Source organism: Gadus morhua, chromosome 17, assembly GCF_902167405.1.
Source record: "Gadus morhua chromosome 17, gadMor3.0, whole genome shotgun sequence".
Lineage (NCBI taxonomy): Eukaryota > Metazoa > Chordata > Actinopteri > Gadiformes > Gadidae > Gadus > Gadus morhua.
In genome coordinates, this window is record NC_044064.1 from 16,070,793 (window position 1) to 16,094,280 (window position 23,488).

Genomic DNA, 23,488 nt, shown 5'->3' on the forward strand with positions numbered 1-23,488 from the left:
GATGGAGCGCAAATGAAAATGATTCCCGCTTAAATACGAACGTTCTAGATGTATAATTACTCCCGCTTATCATCACTTGGTATCCAAACCACTATGGCGTTTCGATCTCTGAACTGAAAAAGGGTTGGGTCGTACAACACCGGGTGCCCATTTACAGCCGCGATTAAAACTTCAGCCGACATTTTGTTCAGTGAGTGAATAAAGGTAGGTAGGAACCAAAGTGCCTGCCGGTGTTCCCTGGGATCCACGCAAGCGAAGAGCGTCTACATTCCGATTGGCTGTCAGTGTTTGGCCGCTGAAGCGCGTCATAGTCATTTGCATAAAGTTAAAAAGTTTTCAACTCTTTTTTGACGCTCTGGTCGCTCAACTTTGGCCGCTGGTAGCGTTGGTCGCTTTGGTCGCTCTTGCCCATAGAAAGTGAATGACTTCCGGCGATTTGGTCGCTCAATTCGCTTCTGGTGTGGACGACTCCACCCATTCCAAGTACATGGACGCGCAATCATGCGCGAGCGAACACGGATGCGCGAGAGCGAGCCATTAGCTAGTTAGCTAGCTCCAGTAGCTACCACAGGATAACAACAAACAGAAGCTTGCTCTGGGTCACAGCTTTGACTACGTGCACAAAGGTGTCACGGGAGGGGGAGTGCAGTACGACCGTTTGATTGACGTACTTACTGTCCAATGCCACTCGGTGGGTCTGGAAATCATTGGCTGGAGTTTTTCGAGCCCTGCCCGTTCCACAAATGATTGACTTGTTTAATTTTCATGTCAGTACTTCTAACTCAGTGGCTGTAAGTGGGTTATGATAAGGATTTCAAGTCATTTTGCAAAAATTGCCAAAAAAGAGAATTCCATACCCAACCTTTAAGGCACATGGCATCTTCCTCAACTTCCACCGGAAATAGGGGTTTGAACACACAACCTCTTGGCTGGGAACATCCTGACCCACAACAAAGCTTGAAGTTGAACTAAAGAAAAAAAAAAAATCACAAAGGAAGAACTAAAAATGATGATCTTTGTTTTTTATTAAAAAACAAACAAAACAATTAATAATTCCACCTTTCATTCCACATGTTTGATTGACAACTTAAATCATGAAAAAGCCGTACTACAAAACACATGAAGAAAACCAACTAGATTATAATATAACAAGAACTATTCAGATATGTACAGGCATTACAGTTTATTATTATTATTACTTAGTCATTGAAGGCAAAATGCTGAAGACAGAGGAAAACAATGACGTGTGCAAAATACTTTCCAATTCCACAAGCTTAGAATTGTTTAAATGCACTCCACCTACACAGTTGGATACACAGACAACTGCTATGCATTTCTTTCCTTGAAATGTATAGAATTATGTGTGTTATTATAGTAGTGTGTGTGTGTGTGTGTGTGTGTGTGTGTGTGTGTGTGTGTGTGTGTGTGTGTGTGTGTGTGTGTGTGTGTGTTAAGGAAAGATAAAGAGGGCTTTTAAAAAATATGTGGAGAAGGCTAAGCTTGTGGAATCCTGGGAGAAGACTTTGGAAGAAAGTGTATAAGTGTGTGTGTCACCGTGTGAGTGTGTGAGTGACAACGTATCCGAGGACAGTGGAGAGAGAGAGAGAGAAAAGGCCACTGTTAGATCAAATCGGCTTGAACATACACTTCTAAACCTAAGCAACGAGTAGTACGGACATCGGAAAAGCGAGGCAACGACCGACGTCACGGTTTCATTTCACGAACACGGAGTCAACACAGGTTACACGGGTAGAGGTAAACGGCGCACACGTCAACACACAGGAACTAACGTGAGATTTCCACACGCACACCCAAACACACATACAGCCAGTGGATCCTAAAGTTCGGTAATGGAAAAATAAAAAAATGCATCGTAAGTTTAAAAGAGAGACTCCGAATATATGAAGGGTTGGGACAAAGGTGGGGAATGATCTGGTCTCTCCTAACATTGACCCGGTGAACACCAGTAACTTCAGGCGGTTGATTTTGCGAGTATTCACCCCCTTAAAACGCTCACAAATCATGTACGTCACACACACATAACCCTTAGTCATCTTGGGTGACATAATATCATGTATAAACTTGGCATGGTGAGGTGTATGAGACACATCTCCACATCCATCGGCTGTCTCCAGCCAGATTGATTTGGAACCACATTGAACCACATTAGAATCACATCTGGACAATAATGAGGTTAACAACTAGCAGAGAGCATTTTGTTTCAGAAAAAGTAATGCTTACACCTATAAGTACAGATATACCATCAATTAGTTTTAAAACCCTACATGGTGCAAGTCGATATTCTTTTAATGATGCTGAATGTTTATCAAATCTTCCCGATTGCGCTGCGCGGTGTTGCGCAGACCCCTCCCTCTCCATCGATCACAGGAGGGTAGCGTGATGATTTCAAGTTCACAAATGGTTCGTAAACTTGAGACCGCCCAGTTTTACCGAAAACATTGCAGATACAGAGCATGCTCCCAGAACAATAACAGAATGCTGCAGCTTTCTAAATAACTTATTTTATCAAGCAACATTGTTTACACCCATTTTAACTATAAAATGAAATTTAAATAGTCGAAAGAAATGCTTTCACCTTTAGCCAGAAGAGGCTTTAAACATCCCAATAGTATATAAGGATACGATGAATAGAGAAATGGCCAAAGTAAAAACCGGGCAGACATATGGTATTCGAGTTAAAATAACTAACACTGTTACGTTGACATAAGAGGAAAATAAAAATGTCCAATTCGAAAACGAATGAACAAACAAACCTGTAACAATCAAGGCAATTGCATTAATACTATTAAAACTTGTGTCCTTAATACCTACTCTGACGAGGAGTGTTGCTATGCAAATACACAAACCAGAGCTATCCTAGTCTGGAAAGTTCCTGCTCTTTTTTTAAAACACCAACAATAATAATAATAATCATAACTCTCACACAGAAAAACCAACTTCTATTTTGCACCGAAGCCACATTTTCTAAAGATGAAGCTGTTGTCATTTGGGTTCAGTGTGATCAGGTTACTTGATTATTAAAGTTGACTGTTCCTCAAGATTTCAGTTGAACGTACAGCTCATTGGGGTTCAATGAATTGGCCCGGTGCCAGGCCAGAGTAAACATTGGTGCACCATTGTCGACGTCGCAGGCCTAATCTAATATAGACGACATTGTAATATTAACGACCACGTTGACACACTGGTAAAAATTGGCCCATGGTAAAAAAAGAAAGTATTTTTCTTATTTTGGATTTCAATTTACCGAACACACACACACACACACACACACACACACACACACACACACACACACACACACACACACACACACACACACACACACACACACACACACACACACACACACAGATCACCATATAACAATCTACATTACGTATTGTGGATTTGGGTCAAAAGCACAATAAATAAAATCGGTCTTAAATGTATGTTCGTTTTTTTCAGACAGGATGGATCCTATGAAATTACGCAATGGCGGATAGTTTGCATCACTGGTACATTTTCACAGTAAAACATGAAGATCAGATTATGACCCGAGACCACGACGATTCACTATTAAAAAGAGTTGAACTGGCTGTTGCAGCTCCTTTGGGGAGGGGAGGGGAGGGGAGGGCCAGCAGACTGATTACATTGTGCTTTAATATATGGAGGGGTTGAGGGCATCCACAGATACACACAATCAAGGCAGTTCTCAATGGCGGAGGAGGGGGAGGGGGGGGGGACAAGCTAGTAATGGAGTTAGCGTCCTTCTGTTTCAGTAGATTCTGGTCGAAATCACTGGTTAACAATTTTGGTCTTTGAACCAAATCCTAATGTTTCCCTTGGTATTTTCTCAGGATTAGCTGCAGTTGGGCGGGAGCAAACCCCCGGATGAGCTCAATTAAGCGCAACAGGAGAGTAGGTAGGGACTACATGCCGGTTTGTTATTGAGAAAAAAAAGTGCATAGAAAATAAGACAATGAAGTGCAACTTGGCACCAGAGTTCTTTCCAGTGTGCTCGTTTAGGATGACACGCCCCGACGCAGGATTAAAGGGGAGGGGCTGGTTCCCAAGGTACATTATGCATGATCATAGAGACCTAGACGCAATAAGGCATCAGAAATGCTTTTTGCAACAACGGAAGCCCTTCAATTCTAAGCAAACTGATGGGCGCATCTGTATGAAACACGGTCAGACGTCAGCATCGCATGCTACCAGCCTTCATTGGTAAACGTTTTTTGTAAGCTATCCGTCGCATGCTAAAGCGGTAGCCCTGTTTTTCATATTGATGTTGTTTTTCCGGCACACAAGTGGCATAGACGGGATGTCTAAACATGCATGGTTTGAGTTTCGGTCTTCTGGTTTCGGGGCAGTTTTATAGGTTTGAAACCATCAAGGTCAGGGTCAATGGTTAAGTGATTTAGGAACAGCGGTATCAGGGGTGGGTTAAGAGTACAATAGTTTGTAGTCTTCATGCTTTTGGGGGTGTCATGGATCAGTAGCTAATGAGCAGGTATAGAAGGAAAGCTGTGCCAATATGTAAGCCCCTAATGAACACATACACACGCACACATTCATTTGTCAATTAACATTCACGTGTACATGGCCACACACTCACGCACACACACATAAACTCGCACACTCACACACACACGCATGCACACACGTAATAAAGTGACTAGTAGTAGCAATGCACCCCCCCAAAAAAACACACTCCCTATCTCTCCCTTCTGTGCGTCTTGGAGAAAAAATGAGCAAACAGTAGAAGAAACAAACGCACACAAAAAACGACAACAAACCCAACGAACGAGACCTGCGTCTGAATGACGTTGCATTGCTCAAGGGCCTTGGCGGGGTTGAAGGGTTAGGCTTCCGCATGCGCAGCCACGGAGGGGGGGGGGGGGGGGGAGAGAGGAGGAGGTCATGAGGTCGAGTCGGGCTGGGTCCGGGTTGAGGGGGGGTTGGGGCCGAGGTCATGATGGACGCAGACTCCTAGGAGGGGGGCTTGCTGTAGCCATAGAGTCCGACGGGGATGTACTTGACGTGGGTGGGCCACTGTGCGGCCAGCTGGAAGAACTTGACGTCGTTCCACTCCACGCCGTCGATGGATACTGGGGAGGATGCGAAAGAGGAAGAGCTTGATGAATCTGGCCTCAGTTCAACCAACTCACTATAAATATGGCCATGGTTAAGGATATATTTTTGCATTTCTATGCTTTATTATGGAGTGAGATAGAGAGGACGGTATGGAAGAGAGGGAGAAGGACCTTCAGCAAATGACAACCGGCAGGATTCTAACCCGGGTCACTGCTATCAGGACTGAGCCTACATGGTACGTGCTATACACGGTAAGCCACCGGGGCGCCTCCAATATGGCTGTATTTAGCGTCACGTATACACAAATAGAAGTACCCCATCTGATAGGATAGTTAAGGTTAAAGGACACCTAGAAACAAAGCATCCATCTGGTATAATAGGGGACGGTAACTTTGATAGAGTAGAAGAAAAAAAACGACAAAGATGGCCGCCGCGTGTTAGAGCGTGGGTCCGGGTTACCTTTCAGGATGGTCTGCTGCTGCTTGGCGGAACAGATGAGCCGGCTGATGCCCTCGATCATCTGGCTCTTGGAGTCCAGGTCCTTCTCCTTGGGCTTCTTCCCCAGGAAGATGGTAGGCACTGCAGGACAACACAGAGGGAGGACCAGTCAAACTCGACCTAACAGTTACAGCACAGCAATGGCACTCGAACGAACGATAAATAATACTATTTTGAATTCAACAGCAATAGAAACCGAGAGAAAGACAAATGCTATAAAGATATTTCACCGCCATCTCTGTCCCCCTTTTATTAATCCATAATGGTTTCTATCTACCCTTTTCACAGAGGCCTAATCATAGTACAAAGCTCAGTGCTGCATAAAAGCAGACAGCCCATAACAAGTCTTATGCACGACACCTGCTCTAGCGGTTGCCCTTCATGCTGAATCTCAACACACTTTCTCAACCCTATTTGATCAAAACAGCGGTTATAATAAAGAACCACCCACCTTTCTTGTTCTTCTCCTTGGTGACCACCGTCATGGCCATGGTGCTGACGTGCGCCTGCGGCTCCACGCCGCCCCCTCCTGGCAGCCGGCTGACCTGCAGGGCTCGGAAGGCGCTCTTCAGGGTGTTCTTGCAGCCCGTGTCGCGCCGCTCCCCCTCCCGCCGCTTCTCCGCCAGCGAGGCCAGCCAGTAGTCCACCTGCAGCCCGATGGCATCCACGCCGTGGGACATGCTGGGGCTTCTGGGGGACACAGGAAGTGGTTTGGTGGGGGGGGGGGGGGGGGGGGGGGGGGATTGGGGGTTGTGGTTTGAACCTAGGCTCTGTTCGGATTGGTCCGCTCGTGCCTAATATAACTGCACAAATGAATGGTCAATCGACTGCATTTATATTTTGTTTTTATCTAAAGTGCTTCACAATATTGCTTGACATTCGACTATTAATGCACACATTCACACACCAATGGCGGAGTCAGCCACGCAAGGCGACAGCCAGCTCGTCGAGAGCAGTTAGGGTTAGGTGCCTTGCTCAGGGACACCTCGACACTCGAACCTTGCGGTTACCAGCCAACCCGCTCTACCTCCTGAACTACTGCCTTTGTATCCATAATACAACTTGATTGAAGTGTAGAACTGACCGTGCTATCTCCTGTGGTGCACTACATGGTGTTGTGGGCTGAGATCTGACTTGTGCCAGCCTGCTCAGGCGACGACATGCGTCACACAGACGGATGTTAGGCGTTTAATTAGCGTCCGAATTCCCCCGACACTAATCACCTAGTGAGCCAGTTCCACAACAAGCCTACGATAGTTGTGGGAGCGAAGGGTACCAAATGTACATCTTGTACCGCAGCTTCAGTTGCTGCACATGGAGCAGTTTGGCCAACTAAACATTATGAAATAAAGCTAATTAGGGGCGCGTTCCATTTTTCTTCAGCCAATGCACCAGTAAAGACAAACAGCTGCTACTAACCAACATCAAGCCCATGTTGCTGCTTCAACACACCTTAACGAGCTACACCAGTGCGTTAAGGGCGTGACTTCAACGAGGAACAACCGGCCCTTAACCACCAAGCTACCCCATGTAATATAGATAAATAAATAAACAATAGTCTCACCCCTGCACCGTCAGCACGGACCCCATGGAGGGGGAGGAGGGGGGAGTTGCCGCCTCCTTGATGGCCCCGGAGGGGGAGGTGTTGGTGGGGGGGGAGGTGGAGGGGACGGCCAGGCTCACGGCCACGCCCTCCTCAGCGTCGCCTGGACGGACACCGAGACGTGGGTCAGAAAACGTGTTCACACTCGCAGTCACCAGTTTCCCCTTGAACTCGCAATGCAGTTTGCTTTTCATCAAAAGGTGACATATTATACCACCAGGTGTAAGTGTGATTAGCCGCTACAAGCCGTTTGGAAAATATGCCTCTTCTAACATCACAAGGGGGCGGGTCCACATAGATGTGTGTTGGATAGATCAGTCTACCTGTAGCAAACGTTCCTCATCTACCCATTATACATCTAGGAGGACACACCCACTTGTGATGTCAGAAGAGGCAGATTATCTGAACGGCTTGTAATGGTTCACCACACTCACACCTGGTGGCGTAATATGTCCCCTTTAATCATTGCAAACACACTTACCTATCGGAGAGGGGCCGGACTCGATGAGGCCCACTTTCACCACCTGTGATCCATTAAATAGATGTGTTATATTGCCACGGATCGACACAGTGCTTGAATGGCTATTTTTTAAAGTAAATAAATACGGAGGCCGATGCACTTACCCCGATGAAAGGAATAAACTTCTGGTACGAGTCCTCATCACGCCTGCGAGGGAAGAGAACGCAACCGCTCATCATTATTATGAATAGGCTTTAATCATAATCAATAATAAGTATTTTATTGAGTTTTCATACACCACTATTACTTTGCGATCAACATCGTTGTTATGCTAATTAAGTATTATGCTAATTAAGATCAACCATTACAATTGATAATAATACTCTCGAAACATTGCATATAAGCACAACATATGGGCTATAATCCCATTCTGATGGATGGGGTAGAAGGGACATTTTTATGGTACACAAGAACAGAGCACGTGCCGACATTGGTTCCAGCGCGGTTTCCTGTTTGTACTGGCTTGCAACATTTCTCACAGAGAGAGCGTCTCACATTATCTGGTGCATGACATTCTGTGTGTGTGTTTGTGAAATGTGTGTGTGTACGTGCACACTCACGTCCTGTGTTTGCAGGTGAGCATGGCCTCCGCGATAGGAAGCTGGTGAGTCACCGTGGCTCCACCCACGTACTGGGCAATCCTCCCCGCGACGTCCAGCTGGTCTGCACACACACACACACACACACAACAGAGTCAACCCCCTCTCTGTCTTCATATATACCGCATGTCCCTCTATCATCTATCCAGCTGGTCTGCACACACACACACCAGAGTCAACCCCCTCTCTGGCTTCATATATACCGCATGTCCCTCCATCATCCATCCAGCTGGTCCACACACACACACACACACACACACACACACACACACACACACACACACACACACACACACACACACACACACACACACACACACACACACACACACACACACACACACACACACCTCTCTCTCTTTATATATACTGCATGTCTCTCTATCCTTCCTGTAGCATCCATCCATAAAAATGCTTGACATGATGAATAACTTATTTTTGCATCCATTTGCATTAAAATAAGACCTTCCTTAACGACTTGGTTACTTCCGGTCCATAATTAGTGATACAAGCGACCCCTGTGTGTGTCCTACGATAGCCCCCTGATCCAGGGCCTCTCTCTGGGGTACCTGAGGGAGGAGGGGGCTCAGATCGGTTGAACATCTCCCGCCACGCCGTGTCCAGGAAGGCCGCGTTGTAGCGGTTGTCGAGGGCGCCCAGGTGCTTGGCGACGGGGTGGGAACCTGTTGAGGAGGCGGGGGGTGGAGATCGAAGGAGGGAGGGAGGAAGGGAGGGAGGGTGGGAAGAAAGGAGAGAAAAGGAACAAAAAATTAAAAAAGGCGGAAAGGGCATTTAAAAGGAGGCCAGCAAAGTGAGGAATAAATAATAAAATGGAGAGGAATGAAAGAAAAGAAAAGGACAAAGAAAGGAAGAGCCTCTCTTACCCAGCGGCACCACCAGGAACTTCATGTGGCTGAGCCAATCGGACGTCTTGTTGGCCAGCTGGGTGACAAAGAACTGCAGGATGGCGCCCAGGTAACTCTGGCTGCCCACCGCCGCCACCTTTACCGCCCGCGGCATGGACGAGTTACAGTTACAACTGGAGGAGAGAGAGGACGAATTACAGTCACAACTGGAGGAGAGGGAGGACGAGTTACAGTTACAACTGGAGGGGAGAGAGGACGAATTACAGTTACAACTGGAGGGGAGAGAGGACGAGTTACAGTTACAACTGGAGGGGAGAGAGGACGAGTTACAGTCACAACTGGAGGGGAGAGAGGACGAGTTACAGTCACAACTGGAGGGGAGAGAGGACGAGTTACAGTCACAACTGGAGGTGAGAGAGGACGAGTTACAGTTACAACTGGAGGGGAGAGAGGACGAGTTACAGTCACAACTGGAGGGGAGAGAGGAAAGGGGAGAGGAGGGAGAAGAGACGAGAGTAGAGGCGGAAAGGGGAGGCAAGAGAGAGATGTCAAAACATTTGGACTGAAACCAGATGGAGGAGCGGCGGTGATTGGTGGAGAATTAACGCGGGGGGGGTTGGGGAAGAGAGAGAGCGAGAGCGACTCACAACTTCTGGATGCGCGTGAGCAGCGCGGAGAGGACCGCCTGGATCTCTGCCGCCGAACACGTGCAGACCACCGGCTGCCTGCCGATCTGGAGCTGCTCGGCCACGTACTGCAGGGCACACACACACACACCACAGTCAGGAGGCTGACTTCTAATTCGATAGAGAACCTATGTACGCTAGTGTTTATAATGAAGCCATTAGGATTGTGGAACCCAAGGCTCTTGGTTGAGTTGATTTCCCCTGGGACGACCCTGTTTAGAAAACCTCACGCAACACATGCTGGAGGGTTGTCAAATACAAGCCACTGAAGAGTGTAGGGGAACAGACGCAAACAGCTATTTAACACTGGAACACACACAGACACACTACCTGTCCCTGCCAGTCCGTCCCGTTGACCAGGATCAGTGTTTCTGGGAGGGCCGAGTCCGAGGACAGGATCTGGTTCAGCTGGTCGTACACCGCCTTCCTCAGAACCGGCGCGGTCTGCCCAAGCTCGGGGGACCTCTCAGAGTCTGTGCTGTTGGTCCTCTCGCTGAGCGGCTTGGACAGCTGCCTCTCCTTCATGGGCGTGGCCCCGCGCTTCTGCCTGGGGGTGTGGCTTCCATCCAGCCTGAGATGAGGAAGGCGGAGTCAGTAGACCATCAGTGATGTTTAGTCAAAATTTGTCATTTTTTAATTTGCTTTTGTCCAAAGCGACAAGTGAGGAGAAGTTGTGTTAGCACTAAAGATATCTCAAGTGCTTTAAAGTCATGTTTCTTAAAAAATATACATCATAATAATTTATTACACGGGTCTTTTCAACGTCCCGTTCACTTGCATGGGCACTTCACAACTTCCGGCGGTCAATTATTTTTGGATAATTCATTGGCAACGGATGAATAATGACCGCTGTCAAGGTAAACAAAAGGACTTTTTGCCTTTGGTATCACTCCGCACGTAGTCCGGTAACTTGTCAATGTAATAAGCGGGATATGTATCAACCCAAGCGCTGTCGGTTGCTAAGCGACGACGTCAACGTCTTGGGCAGACTATTTCTCTGCTGATCAACACTATGAATGCTGGTAACGAATACATTGTAAATAAATTGTTTCGTTTTGGGAAGTAGCCGTGTAATAAGCGGGATAATGAATAGAACTTTGCCGGTCATTATCGAGAAAATAAGCCCCGACAGGGCGAACAAGACACCGACGTGCAGCGGAGGTGTCTTGCTTCGCCATGAAGGGGCTTATTTTTCGATAATGACCGGCGTTCTATACATTATCCCTTACATATTTTATAATAAGAACTTTATTGTGTTCACAAATCAAAAGAGTAGCTAAAGAGTCATTTTAATTGTATCGTAACAGAAGACGTAACGGAAGTTGTACTCAGTAATCCCAGTTGGGAATCTGCCTGACATTCTGGAACAGGGGGAAAGGGGGGGGGAGTTGGTTACCTTGGGGATGACATGGGCTGGTTCTCGTTCTTGCTGATCTTCATGGGCGTACGGGGTTTCTCCGCCACGGACACCGTAATGGAGGGGCCCACCTCGGCTACCATTTCCTGGTCGCTCAGCTCCTGTGCACAAACACACACATTTCTTTCAGTGTCGATATATAATGATGTAGATGTATAATGATGTAGATATATAATGACACAAATATTCTCTGTATGTATCGTAATAATACGTTACTTCACATCACATACAATTCAGTTCATTAAACTTTATAAAATTATATTCTATATGTATTATTCCCCCCACACACACTTAAATAAATACAAAACGATGTGCATCTATTGCATTACTAGTATAATAACCGAACTAGTATCCCCCCCCCCCCCACACACACACACAGGGAGGGTAGGGGGTACCAGTGTGTTGCTCTCGGCCTGGGCCTCGTCCAGGTTGCGGCTGCGGGAGGGCTTCATCTTCTCCATGGGCACTGGCTCCCCCTGCTGGAGGAACCAGACATCAATCACCCCGTAACCATAACACCCTGGGGGGGGCCATTAACGTGCCACTGTCAGGAGACCGCCTCTCCGCCCCGGAGGGATCGCAGTCCGTTGTGTTATTTATACGTGTATATGTTTTTTCTATAGTTTTGTTATTAAGTCCCTCAATAACTGAATCGGATTTGAAGGTTGTAATAGGAAGAAAAGACAAGGATATCCCCCCCTAGGGTGAAGGTCGACCCCCCCCCCAGGGTGAAGATGAGGGGGGGGGGCCATAGACTCCACACAGCTAAAGCGGTTTCACATCGACTGAGCAGATATCACATCGGCGCCATGGAGGCTCTTTAAAAACTCCCTTGGCTGATAGTCATTACACATTCTTTAGATCGCCGAACCCATCCCCCTTAGGTTCACAAGGGCAGGTGTTATGTAATCTTGGGTGATGTTGTGTCACGTTCTTCCTAAAAATATAACACTTCTTTCATGTCGGAAAACTCCCACACCCAGAGGATCAAAGAGGCAGCGCAGCAGCCACAGAGCCGTGGTTGGGGGTTTGAAACACACAAGCTTCTGCGTAACAGTTGCTATAGCCGCTGCCTGACTACATTATCATCTATGTGTGCGGTTTGTGCACCGGTGTTGATCGATGATCGATTAGTATTGATTGTGTATTGTCAAAATAAACAAGGATTTCTGACAAAGAAAAAAAACGAATTTGGTAAAAAATAAAATAATGCCCACATAAAAATTACTTTTTATGTGGGCATCAAACCCCTAACATCGCCACATTGAAATGTTTTTATCATTGCAACATAAAAAGGACTCTGTGTGGGATTATATAAAGTGCATGCTATGGTATTACAACACTCTGGATTAAAACATCCACCAAATGGCATGCACACACACACAAGTGCATAGATGTATGTGTATGTATGCCTGTGCGTGATTGTGTGGTTGTGTGTATGTGCGTGCTGGTGGTACCGGGCTGAAGGTGCCGTCCCGCCCCAGGCTGCCCTTGCTGTTCAGGCTGCCGATCTCCGTCTGGGAGCTCGACTGGGACATCCCCTCGAAGAACGGCCTGGAAGCAAGACCGTCGTTATAAGTGGGACTATTCAACCGTTCCTTGCACCATACGCTTTCGCTCAGACCAGTTTGAGCGACAGACAGAAGCTCTCCTTCAGACTTTCAAAATGGAGCATTCTTTTTTTCTTTTTTAATGACTTTATTCTGATGACGGTCAGAATATATTCTGATTAATAACAGAGAATGTATCAATTGCGATTCACCGAGGGTAGGGATGAGTCACCATTCTTGGAGCATATGTAAATATCAAATTGGATTCAGTCTTATAACAACGTCTTTTACCTGGAGGATTCGGTATTGGAAATTCCGGTCAAAATATATATTTTTTTATTTGTATGCATGCTATGCTTTTAAAATAATACAAGTCTTCAGGTGGTAGCAGTAACTCATATTGTCCACCAGAGGGCAGACTAACTTTAGACTTTTTAACCTTAAACGCAAATGGAGCAGGTCAAGAGTCCTCAATATTAAAATAGCCTTTTGAATACTGTGCTAGTAATCTTTATGTGTGAGTGATTGTGTGTGTGTTTAGGTGTATCTCCCACTTCCTGCACATGAAGGGTGTTGGCAGATGGGCAGTGAATGCGAGAGTGCGTGTGTGTGCGTGTATGTGCATTCATCTGTGTGGGACTGAGCACTGGCATTTCAGTTGTCCTATATTATAACGTGAAATGTGGCCTTTCTTGCTGTGTCATTTCTTACTTGCCATGTTCGTACAGAACCCCAGTGGATTCTGCTTTAAAAGGGCCCCTGTGTTGTTAAACCTCATTATATCTCCAATAACATATTGGTTCTGGAAAACTAAAAATCAATAGTTAGCAAAACCCAGCACTTGTTATGTGAGCATAACTTAGCATAGAGTGGGTGTTAGCATACCTTAGCTTGGGGTTTTGGCTAGCGTACCTTAGCCTGAGGTTTGGGCTAGCGTACCTTGAAGGGTCCCGTGCAGGTACATTTTTTGCATTAAATCACAACATGTGCTCATCGAAAGAGGAAAAGGATTGTCTTGACTCTTAACTGCAAAGTGCTAAAAAAAAGCGAAGTGAGCTTGTATCAAACGGTGCGACGCGCATTGCGTGACCATTAGGGCAGCACCTAATGGCACCCTGACTCAGAGCAGCATGGGGTGGTCCATCAGCTGTCAAGATGTCATTGTGCACAGGGCTGTGAATCTGAAGGCTTCCAGTGCGCTGGCGTGTCACGTGGTTCATTCCCCTTGTGATGCCCCTTCAGTATCTTGGTGTGGCTGGCACTTTGCAGAATTGAATTGAGTCTGGCTTTTGTTCTAAGCTGCACAACATGTATAGTCTTCACGAGACTATGTCGATTTGCCCACGATTTAATTACGGGGGGGCCAAGCAGATGATCTTTAATTTGGGTTTGGTCAGCATACCATACGTTTGGGACTGGGTTAGCGTACCTCATCTTGAGGTTTGGAGAAACATGCCTAGCTCCCATTTGAGTTTGAGTCTTGAATTGGGCTTAGTGTAACATAGCATGGGGTTTGGGTTAATGGCATAGCGTACCTTAGATTTGGGTAAAAGTACCTTAGATTGGGTTTCGGGTTAGCATACCCTAGCTAGCGTTAGCATAAGCTATCTTGCGTTAGCATACCCTAGCTTGGGTTTTGGGTTAGCGTACCTTAGCTTGCGTTAGCATACCTTATCTTGGGATTAGGATTTGAGTACCCTAGCTTGCGCTAGGCGCTAGCATACCTTTGCTTGGGTTTTGAGTTAGCGTACCCTAGCTTTGCGTTAGCATACCTCAGCTTGGGCTCTTGGTTAGCATACCCTAGCTTTGCGTTAGCATACCTCAGCTTGGGCTTGGGCGTGCTTAGGATGCTGTCGGTCTCGTCCATCTCTGGCCCGCTGTCGCTGGGGTTGTACATCTCCAGGCTGTCATATAGCTCGTCCAGGTCCTCCTCCACCTCCTGGATCTGCTCCCGGGACACGTGCTCCAGGCCAAAGCCCACCTAAGCACCGGGCAGGGGGGGCCGGAGGGGGTAGAATCAGAGTCAGTTTAAATCCCAACAGCAGCAGGGCCGATGGGAGTGGTACGTTTTCTGACACTGCAAATCTGTAGCTAACTCTTGTAGCGCTCCCGGTAGTGACAACAGAAGCTGTAGTGTCATAGTAGTAGGTAGGCTGGTAGTCGCAGTAGTAGATGCTCCGAGGGTTAATGATAATTACAACTGTGAAACTGAAAGAAACTGTGATGATGTCATTAGAGGCACTAGGAACACTGGCGGTGTAAACAAAGATGGCCCGCCGTCCAAAAGGAAATAGGAGAAGTGCTTTGTTTGTTTGTTTCCCGCGGAAGTCATTTTCTTAATTAGCTTGTGTGTCTGTGTGATTGTGTGCTTGTACATGTGTGTGTGTGTCAGCAGCATTAAAAGCAAAGATAAGGAACAAGCAAAGATTGGTTTGTCAGAAGTTATCAGAGCACAGACACGCGCTCCTGGTAAATAAATATAGCAAAACGTATCGTAGCATAACCAGGCTTTTCAGAGGCACTGATGTATAATTTGAGCCGGCATTCGTTTTGGCACGAAATGCCGCGGATTAAAAATAGAAACCATAACAATATGAGGGCGGCTGGCTTCTATCCATCGAAACCAAACAGGCGCACACTTTTGTGGGGGCAACACAGCGCTGGCACCTACACCCTCACATGCACTTGTTTTGTTTTTTAAGCCCACCCGTACAGTGTCAAAGTGCGAGCTGTCACTTCTTCTGCCCACACCTCTGAGAACACAACCATGAGAGAGAGCGAAAGAGCGAGAGAGCGAAGGTGGGAAGACGGGACATATGAAAGAGGGGTGTGAAAGCAATAGATTGGGAGAGTGAGAGAGAAAATTTGGGGGGGGAGCGGGGAGTAAAACAGAGATGGAGGGTAAGAGAATGAGAGCAAGAGCGAGCTAGAGTAAGTGAATGAGAGAGAGAGAGAGCGAACGAACGAGAGGGAGAGAGAGAGACATACATAGAGAGGGTGAGAGCAAGAGCGAACAAGAGAGGGATAGAGAGCAACATAGAGACAGGGAAAGAGTGGCCTACCTCATCGGTCACTTTGAACCTCTTCAGTAGGGCAACAAACTTCTGCTTGATGTTGGGTTGCTGGAAGGAGAATCACACACACGGGTCAAGGGAGTGGAGCCCGGGACTGTGAGTGAGTTTGTGTTTGCGCAACTATGAGGGTGGCTGAGTTATGCAAAAAAAAATCAAAGGTGTGAATGGGGCTGGGAGGGAGGAAATGATGACAATGAAGTGCAGCGGACCTTAATATAACTTGCATGACAACGCCAATCCCTTGATGAAATCCCGGATGTCATTTGCCATGTGTTATAGCAGAGAGAGAGATAGAGAGAATATATATGTGCATGCGTGTGTTTTAAGGGGTTCTGTTCTGCACATTGCTTGACCTACTAAAAGTGTGCGCGCGTTTCATGGTGTGGTCTCTGGGACAGTGTGCACGTGTTGACCAAGGGAGGGACCCATTATAACCGGCCGAGACGATTCCTGCAGCGGTGTGTGTTTGCACACACAACCACACTTGTGATATACCACCCTTGTCCTATTTGGCAGTTGCAGATTTACTACAATTTACTGGTCTCCACTAGTGTGTAGTTAGGGGGAAGAGAGAGAGAGAGAGAGAGAGAGAGAGAGAGAGAGAGAGAGAGAGAGAGAGAGAGAGAGAGAGAGAGAGAGAGAGAGAGAGAGAGAGAGAGAGAGAGAGAGAGAGAGAGAGAGAGAGAGAGAAAGAAATCCGTTTTACTACCAGGGGGAATTGGGCCCAAATTATAAGCATCCAGACTCAAAGCCAGACCTCGGGGGAAGAACTGATGGATAGAGAGATCAGAAGATGAAAAGGAAAGAGTGACGGACGGACAGAGAGATGAAGGAGAGGATGGATGAAAAGGTGAACAAACGGATGGAGGAAGGGGTCGAAGGAAGGAGGGATGGAAAGATGAAAAGGATGGATGGATAGAGGGGGAGAGGGATGGACAGAATCAGTGAGGGATGGAGAAAGAGGGATGGACAGAATGATGGAGGGATGGAGAAAGAGAAGGATGGACATAACGATGGAGGGATGGAGAGAGCTACGAGGGAGAGGATCACTTACCCGGGCGATGGCCGTGTTGGAGGGGGGCTTCCGTCGCAGCTTCTTCTTCCTCACCTCGTCCTCTTCGTCAAACAGATACTGAGAGAGAGAGGCAGACACAGAGAGATGTTCTGGTAGGTTTTCTAGATTACTTTATTAAGGCTTAACACTCCTCTGGAGACAAGCGACTTGCTCCTCCCTCTGTGTTGCTGTCCGGGCCTCAAACCAACAAACACGTCAAGGACACTCATCATCTTATACAGACTCTTTGCCTGTGTCGCCATGGCAACAGGCTCAAGTAACAACAAAAGAGGAATGACTTAAACCACACACACACACACACACACACACACACCTGCCCATGTACAGGGTCGTCGCTGCCCTCCTGTTCCGAAGAGTAGCTCTCCTCCTCTTCCTCCGAGTAATTGTCAATGTCTGGGGAACGGTCTGGAGAGGGAGAGAAGTATAGAGTGAGACAGAGAGAGAAAGAGAGAGAGAGAGGGAACGGGGAAAGAGAGTTAGCTACTTCATACTGGTTCGGTGTATTCAATCCGTATCCAGAGTTACAAACATCAACCTATACCTCATCAAGGCCAGAGTCAGCTTGTCTCTGAAAGTATCCAACTGGAAACCTCCCAACCCTCCCACCCTTAACGGGCCCCCTCTCCTCACCGGACATCTTGGCCTTGGGCCCCTCCTGGTTGATGGGCTGGCTGGACAGGGAGTACACCCGGACCTCGGCCACAGGCACCGAGGTGTCCTTCAGCTGGCTGTGCAGCCCCAGCACCTGGGCTCCCTCACTGGGGTGCTGCATCACCTGCAGGGAGCACACAGCGACGGGGGGCTGGGTGATTATTGGCCGGGGGGGGGCACACACTTCTGGGTGTCTAGCTTCAACGGTTCTGCATCAGTGTAAGAAAATCGGAAAAAGTCACGAATTCTGTAGCCTCGTTCTTTTGACACTTTCGTAGTACAAGAGAGCGTGGAGGCAGACCCGACCAGTTTGGTCCGTTCGTTGCTGCTTGAGCTGTGATTGGGTGGCAGGGACTTGACACGAGTTAGATAGATCAATGGACCAATGGGCCGGCCGCAGTCCCCGATATGAAATGCCAACGTAAGAGGGAGCTGAAACGTTAAAGCTCCGCATTGGGTCGGACGACTAGCTCAGCGGCATCTGGTGATCTCCTGTAAGCCGAAGATCGTGTCATACAAGTGAACGTATGTGCAAACCTCCTCAACCTGTCTGTCGTAAATGAGCCGGTGAAGCGCAACTGGCGGGCCCCACCATGTAACATACCTCCAAATGCATACACCACCTCACACTGATGTAGGCCACCTCAGTGTAAGGGGACTTAGGCCATGTTGGAAAAACTATGAATGTCAATGACTGTGAGGGAGTGAGAGAGGAGAGTGATAGAGAGCAAGAGGGGAATGAGAAAACGAAATTGGTGTCTGAAGAGGCGCTAGATGGAGTGTGGGAGAGTGAGAGTGGGATGATAATAATAATAAAAAAAAGCAAAAGATGAAGAGAAAAGGGCAGGATTGAAAACACGAATGAGGGAGTGAGAACATTGTGTGTGCATGCGTGCATGTGTGAATTTGATTGGACCAGCCCCTCACCTTCAGAACTCTGACACCTGTGCCCGCAAGTCACAACATATTCATTAGATCTATGTGTGTGCGTTTCTACGCGTTTCTATAAGACAGCATGCGAGTTTGACCTGGGTGCAGCTTCGACCTAAACCAGTCTATAGGGTTGTGTGAATTTGGTTTCATCACATGCATTTGTTTGAGGTTAAGTTTGGTATTATCCGTGTCTACATTTTGTGCTTGTGTGTGTGTGTGTAATGCACACATCGATTGTATGTTCAAATGCATCTATGCATGTTTATGGGCATGCATTGCCTCAGCATGCTGGTCACACCTATCTCACCGTCTCTCTTCCTCCTCCCCCTCACTCTCCGTTTACATCTATCGGTCCCTCCCCCGCCCTCTTTAATGAAGTCTGCGTAGCATAGTGTTACCCAGACGAGCCTGGACAAGACGTTGTGACAACACTGCTAGAGAGACAACACTGCTACTGCTGTACAGTCACATCAGCGTGCTACTTCTATTGTTGTTTATGTTGTTGTGTTGGAGTGAGTCAGCTCATTTATTGTTTTGTGAGCACCCTTTATCCCAACCACCTATATGGACTATAATGTTTGAGTGTCACACAAACACATACTGCATAATTTTCAACACAAGGACAATTAGCCGTTATTGACCTGTGAATCAATCTGTTTTTATTTGATCACCCCATTACCCCTCATCCCAGAGGGGTTATCCCAGGACCCACACAGGTGTTGGCTCTGCCTAACGAGTGACACCAGTGTTTGTCCTACGACGACATAGGGTTGCTAGATCATGGGGGAAAAAATCATGATCACCATTATTTGTCAATATTGAAATCAAGATTATTCAGATGATTATTCTTGAGTTTGTAAACATGATGCATTTATTCAGCATTCTCTCCAAAAAAACTAAAATAATGGACAAATACGTATCCAGCTGCATTTCTATAAAACATTTAATGAATAAAATAAATATACCTGCAAATAAAAATATAAACTTAATGATATTAGTTTGAAGATCATTTGACGCAAAAATGGAAATCTCGATCAAATTATCGAGTAATCGCACAGTCCTACGATGCCGCCTCTGGGAAATGGGTCAATTTGTGTACTTTTCTTTTACTGTGGGGCTGTTCTCGCTCTGACCCAAAGTGCTCTTCAAAATGTATATCCGACAGGATGTTGGCAACCCACTCCGGTCCTGGCCCCAGAGTCCAACGCCAGGTCTTCCAGTCCGTCTTGGCGTGGTCCACAACACATATCTCTTGTCTTACGTCGTCTGGAGCCAACCCAACAACTCTCTTGTGTGTTGAAATAACAGATTGCGACGCCTCTGGTTGGTTTCCCAGCTCGTAACTACCTCAACGAGCTCCCCGAACCGTGAGAGAGAAGCCGTTGATCCAGTTTGCGAGCACAATGCACGTCGCAACGTCGAGCAACCAGGCCGTCTGTAGGTTGGCGGCCCCAAAGCTCTTGGATTACTAAATAAACACTGCATCAAAACCATTTGGTACTCGCGGCACTGACAGAGGTCTCACTTGAAGTTTGATTTGAACTGAAGTCTGCTCATTCAAGCAAACTCTAAAGCATCTCTCTCTCTCTCCCCCCCCCCCCCTCTCCCTCCCTCCCTCCCCACCTCGCCCACCCTCCCCATCTCTTCTTCCCTCTGTTTTGTTCCTTTTTAATATTGTGACTTTGTTTACCTCCCTGCTTTGTGGCTTTCGTGTGTTGTGTGCGCTGGACTCGTGTGGTATATGTGTCATTTGTGTTTGGTGTGAAATGGTGCAATTTAATAAAAGCTAAAAACACACACAGAGTATGGACTATGTGATGTTGTGAATTGAACCTTAATAAAGCATGCACACGCCTACTCCCTCACACACAAAGTGTTTGTGCACACACAAAGTCCAGACTAGATTGTAGTGCATAACACATTCACATGCACGCTCGCATACAGCCTCCTAGATACAACAAAGCCGAGACTAGTTGCATTAGAACATACACATGTACATCTCACTCAAGCATACAATCCTGTAACCCTCCAGTCTTCTTCAAACTGGATAAAAGACAGGGGGGGGGGGGGGGGGTACCTCGGCCATGTTGATGAGCCCCAGAGCCAGGGTTTTGTACCCCAGGATGGTGCGGTTCTTGTAGCGTTTCCGTCTCTGCAGCATGATCTGCAGTTTGTTGGCGTCCCTCTTCAGGAAGTGGGGGTACTGGAGGGGGAGGGGGAGGATAAAGGGACAATCACCATTACACGGGAAGTTATGATGACCCAGATACAGCTGGGAGGAGCGCATGTCGTATTTGTTCAGGCCCATTTTTTACATGCCAGACTGGCACAGAGAACACCCAATGGAAAAATAAACATTAAACTTGCATAAGATAGAGTGACACACACACACACAAACACACACACCTGTGAGGTACAGTGTGTTGAACATATAACTATCTATATCCGGGTTGGGCTCCTCTAATTGGTGATCTAATAGACTGCTGCAACACATTCATAACCCTTGACAGATTCCCTCTCCCCACAGCATGACCCAATGCGGGCCGGTAATGGGTTCACCGACTATAAATACAACAAAGCAACCGTGTTCAGTCAAGAGACGGGCCATCGGTTCAAAGAGGCCAGGTAAGAGCTGGCCTGTTTTAAAGGGATAAATGTTCAATTAAAAAAAACAATCGGATTGAGTTACATATAGTTCATCAACGTTTCCTCTATTTAAATTTGTTTAGTCGATCCCTCAACCCGAACATAGGTGATGGGCGACACCGGCTCCCATCAGCCGCAGGTCACCATCGACAGGTTGAACAGGGCTAGGGTCTGTGGGTGAGCAGGCAGGTGCTGCAGCTGCGTTATGTACCTGCAGAGAGAAGGTGAGCTGCAGGTCTGTCTCGGTCAGGCCCGCAGCAGACAAGAGGATCTCATTGGAGCGCAGGATACGCTTGGAGCCCTGGGAAAGAGACACAGAGAGAGAGAGAGAGGCACCGAGATGCAGAGAGAGTACAAGACATGATTAAATGCCAGTGGGGTGGATTACACCATTAGTGTACCCTGGCTAACACCCTGCCGCCCCCACAACAATGGTGTGTGTGTGTGTGTGTGTGTGTGTGTGTGTGTGTGTGTGTGTGTGTGTGTGTGTGTGTGTGTGTGTGTGTGTGTGTGTGTGTGTGTGTGTGTGTGTGTGTGTGTGTGTGTGTGTGTGTGTGTGTGCGCAACTGTGGATGCATCATACAGAGAGGAAATGACAAAGGCAACTGGCAACAGCTGGGTGGGGAGAAGTAGGGGGGGCACATAGCCATCACAGATCACTGCTGATGACACGTTGCCAAGACAACGTGCCGTAGCCATCAACAACCACAGTGGGTGGAGTATTTACAAAATAGCTCAAGTGCAAAGATGATGACATGATGATCCGCTTGATTAAAGCAATCAAGTAATCCAAAAAACTGACAAAATCCTTTGAAATGTTTTCACTTTGGTAGAAACTTAAGGGATAAGTCTCATGTTGGACCCAAGGGCGTAGTCCAGCGTAACCTCGCTAGACCGTTACAGGAAGAAGTCAACAAACTCAATACCGGATCGATTTGGGATAAAACAACAGCGTATCTCCTGGAATCACGCTGGACAATCAATGAAGTCTGCCATAGCGAGCCTCTCCTTTCAACAGAATGGGAAAACTACAAAAAGCTAAAAGTACAGAGAGATGTCTGCCCTCCCTTCTGAGGTCGTACCAACTCCGCTCTTCAAGACCGGACACCAATGGAGTAGGTAAGCACACAACGCTTTGTACCGGCCACATCTACGATCAGCGAGAGACGCCATCACAAATCCACTCAGTCCATTCATTAAAGCCTGTGTGGCCCTTTGGGAGATGTCTGAGGCGCGAAGGGGGGGAAAAATCCATGTGCAGGAATTTATAAACATCAGCACTTGAGGATTCAAGGGTTTATTCTAATACTGCTGCTTTTGAAAAGAATAAACCAAACCGGCTGCCGAGATAAGCTCAGACACAATGCGTCTGCTTTTGCCGAACGGATTCAATGCATAGCGACGCAAACACACTTTGATAATACGGTCAACAATGTTAACGTCGTGGACAAAACCTTCTTTGACAATCATGGCTATTGATTTTATTAGGTCGATTCAATTGAAAACCGCCTGTTGGTACAAGCAGCCATGCTGAACATCAAGGCCTACCATACATTTACATTACAGTTGCATTGCAGACAGCAATATGGAACCAATCGCTCCCTTCGGATGACTAAAGGGCGACAAAACTTGGTGATCTACGACGTGATCCGAGTGAGAACAATGTTGAGTCTAGTGAATTACTGATTACTGTACAGAACACGGAGGAAACGCCCGACGCACCCTGCATCTACAGTGTACACCAGCAGTGAGAACATACCTGCAGTTTGACCGCGATGACCACGGAGGTCAAGTCCTTGTCCAGCTCCTTCAGCATGATCAGCTTCTTCAGAGTCAGGTTGAAGAGCCTGGAGACAGAAACACACACACACAGTTAGCTTTTAGATGGCGCCGTGAAGGGTCATTTGAAAATGTCAGAATGGTGGCCACTTTTGACCTTCCATTCAACAGCACTTTCGAGTCTGACGAGTCTGGAGGGGAAGACCGAACACTGTCCCAGTCAACACAGGCAAAGGGCGGACGGACACACACACGTCTTTTTCTGTCAGGGTCAGTGTAATCAATAATTCATCTCTTGGGCGTTTGATGGACAGAAAACGACAAAAATAGACCTCAGAGGGAGGAAGGGAGTGAGGAAGGAAGAAAAGAAAAGAGAGCGAGATTCAAAAAGTGAAGGACCGGATGAAAGGAAATAACCACAGCCTGAGACAAGCAAAGTACCTTAATTTCCCCCAAAAAGAGCTGGGAAATTGATCAAAAAAAAGTCTACACAC

The 23,488-nt window shown here is 47.1% G+C and overlaps 1 protein-coding gene across 4 annotated transcripts in view; it reads right to left on the reverse strand.

Annotated features, from left to right (window-relative positions):
• Positions 1 to 1,005: 1,005 nt before the first annotated feature.
• pacs1 (phosphofurin acidic cluster sorting protein 1) overlaps positions 1,006 to 23,488 on the reverse strand; it is a 39,650-nt gene continuing 17,167 nt past the window's right edge. For 2 of the 4 annotated variants that reach the window (XM_030338819.1, XM_030338817.1), the window contains 22 exons: positions 22,975 to 23,062; positions 21,427 to 21,516; positions 20,647 to 20,772; positions 17,616 to 17,760; positions 17,299 to 17,390; positions 16,965 to 17,042; positions 15,899 to 15,958; positions 14,657 to 14,817; positions 12,744 to 12,840; positions 11,682 to 11,762; positions 11,266 to 11,387; positions 10,200 to 10,440; positions 9,831 to 9,937; positions 9,202 to 9,356; positions 8,887 to 9,000; positions 8,279 to 8,381; positions 7,823 to 7,865; positions 7,680 to 7,722; positions 7,160 to 7,301; positions 6,047 to 6,285; positions 5,557 to 5,676; positions 1,006 to 5,111 (listed from right to left, as the gene is read on the reverse strand). In XM_030338819.1, the coding sequence (XP_030194679.1) occupies positions 4,993 to 5,111; positions 5,557 to 5,676; positions 6,047 to 6,285; positions 7,160 to 7,301; positions 7,680 to 7,722; positions 7,823 to 7,865; positions 8,279 to 8,381; positions 8,887 to 9,000; positions 9,202 to 9,356; positions 9,831 to 9,937; positions 10,200 to 10,440; positions 11,266 to 11,387; positions 11,682 to 11,762; positions 12,744 to 12,840; positions 14,657 to 14,817; positions 15,899 to 15,958; positions 16,965 to 17,042; positions 17,299 to 17,390; positions 17,616 to 17,760; positions 20,647 to 20,772; positions 21,427 to 21,516; positions 22,975 to 23,062 (2,566 nt within the window). In that variant the 3' untranslated portion in view covers positions 1,006 to 4,992. Of the gene's footprint in view, positions 5,112 to 5,556; positions 5,677 to 6,046; positions 6,286 to 7,159; positions 7,302 to 7,679; positions 7,723 to 7,822; positions 7,866 to 8,278; positions 8,382 to 8,886; positions 9,001 to 9,201; positions 9,357 to 9,830; positions 9,938 to 10,199; positions 10,441 to 11,265; positions 11,388 to 11,681; positions 11,766 to 12,743; positions 12,841 to 14,656; positions 14,818 to 15,898; positions 15,959 to 16,964; positions 17,043 to 17,298; positions 17,391 to 17,615; positions 17,761 to 20,646; positions 20,773 to 21,426; positions 21,517 to 22,974; positions 23,063 to 23,488 lie in introns of all 4 variants that reach the window. The other 2 variants (XM_030338818.1, XM_030338816.1) reach the window with 1 other exon arrangement.